Genomic DNA, 603 nt, shown 5'->3' with positions numbered 1-603 from the left:
AAGAACCCGAGGTCGCTTACACCACAGAGACGAAGGTCCGGCCGGCAAGATGGCTGCTCTCCGGACGGGATTTCTCGCTCGGAATATATACCGAATTCGCTTCTCCAAAGTCTCGAGGGTTAATTACCTTTATGCGGCGCTTTTCCACAGCTCGCCGCCGCTCAATGGTATGGAAATGGAGGAGAAGGAGTGAGTGTTTTAGGGAGGAAATGGAGGGAAAGGTGTGTCGTCTGTTCGTGTAGGCCTATGTATTTCTCACCTTCATTTTGTCCTTGGATAATTATGGGTAATGAATCAGTCTAATTTACGTCTAATTAATCTTTATTGGTGTGTGAGGGCGTCATAGAAAAAAAATACAAAAGGGTTAATGTTACCGTCTGCTTCAAATCGTGTTGCAAAGAACAAGATTTTGCAATAAGTTATTCTTAGTAACATTTTCAGTATTTTTTTTCGTATCAGAAATTATTTTAGATTTAAAGATTCCATGAAGATATTTGGTAAAAGATGATTATTTAGTGAATATTCAGTCAACTGTTGTTTTATTTCCTATCAATAGTAAATATCCATAGACAAATATTTCATAATTATACAAATCAGTTTCAG

General features: G+C 38.0%; 1 protein-coding gene across 1 annotated transcript in view; it reads left to right on the top strand.

The window, feature by feature from the left end:
• Nucleotides 1–22: 22 nt before the first annotated feature.
• Nucleotides 23–603, top strand: part of LOC119586841 (dihydrolipoyllysine-residue acetyltransferase component 1 of pyruvate dehydrogenase complex, mitochondrial-like) — a 10976-nt gene continuing 10395 nt past the window's right edge. The window contains exon 1 of the mRNA XM_037935569.1: nt 23–167. Within this exon, the coding sequence (XP_037791497.1) occupies nt 50–167 (118 nt within the window). The 5' untranslated portion in view covers nt 23–49. The remainder of the gene's footprint in view (nt 168–603) is intronic.

Source organism: Penaeus monodon, chromosome 22 (assembly GCF_015228065.2).
Source record: "Penaeus monodon isolate SGIC_2016 chromosome 22, NSTDA_Pmon_1, whole genome shotgun sequence".
Classification (NCBI taxonomy): domain Eukaryota; kingdom Metazoa; phylum Arthropoda; class Malacostraca; order Decapoda; family Penaeidae; genus Penaeus; species Penaeus monodon.
The sequence above is the reverse complement of the archived record's forward strand: the minus strand, read 5'-3'. Positions and strand labels throughout refer to the sequence as shown.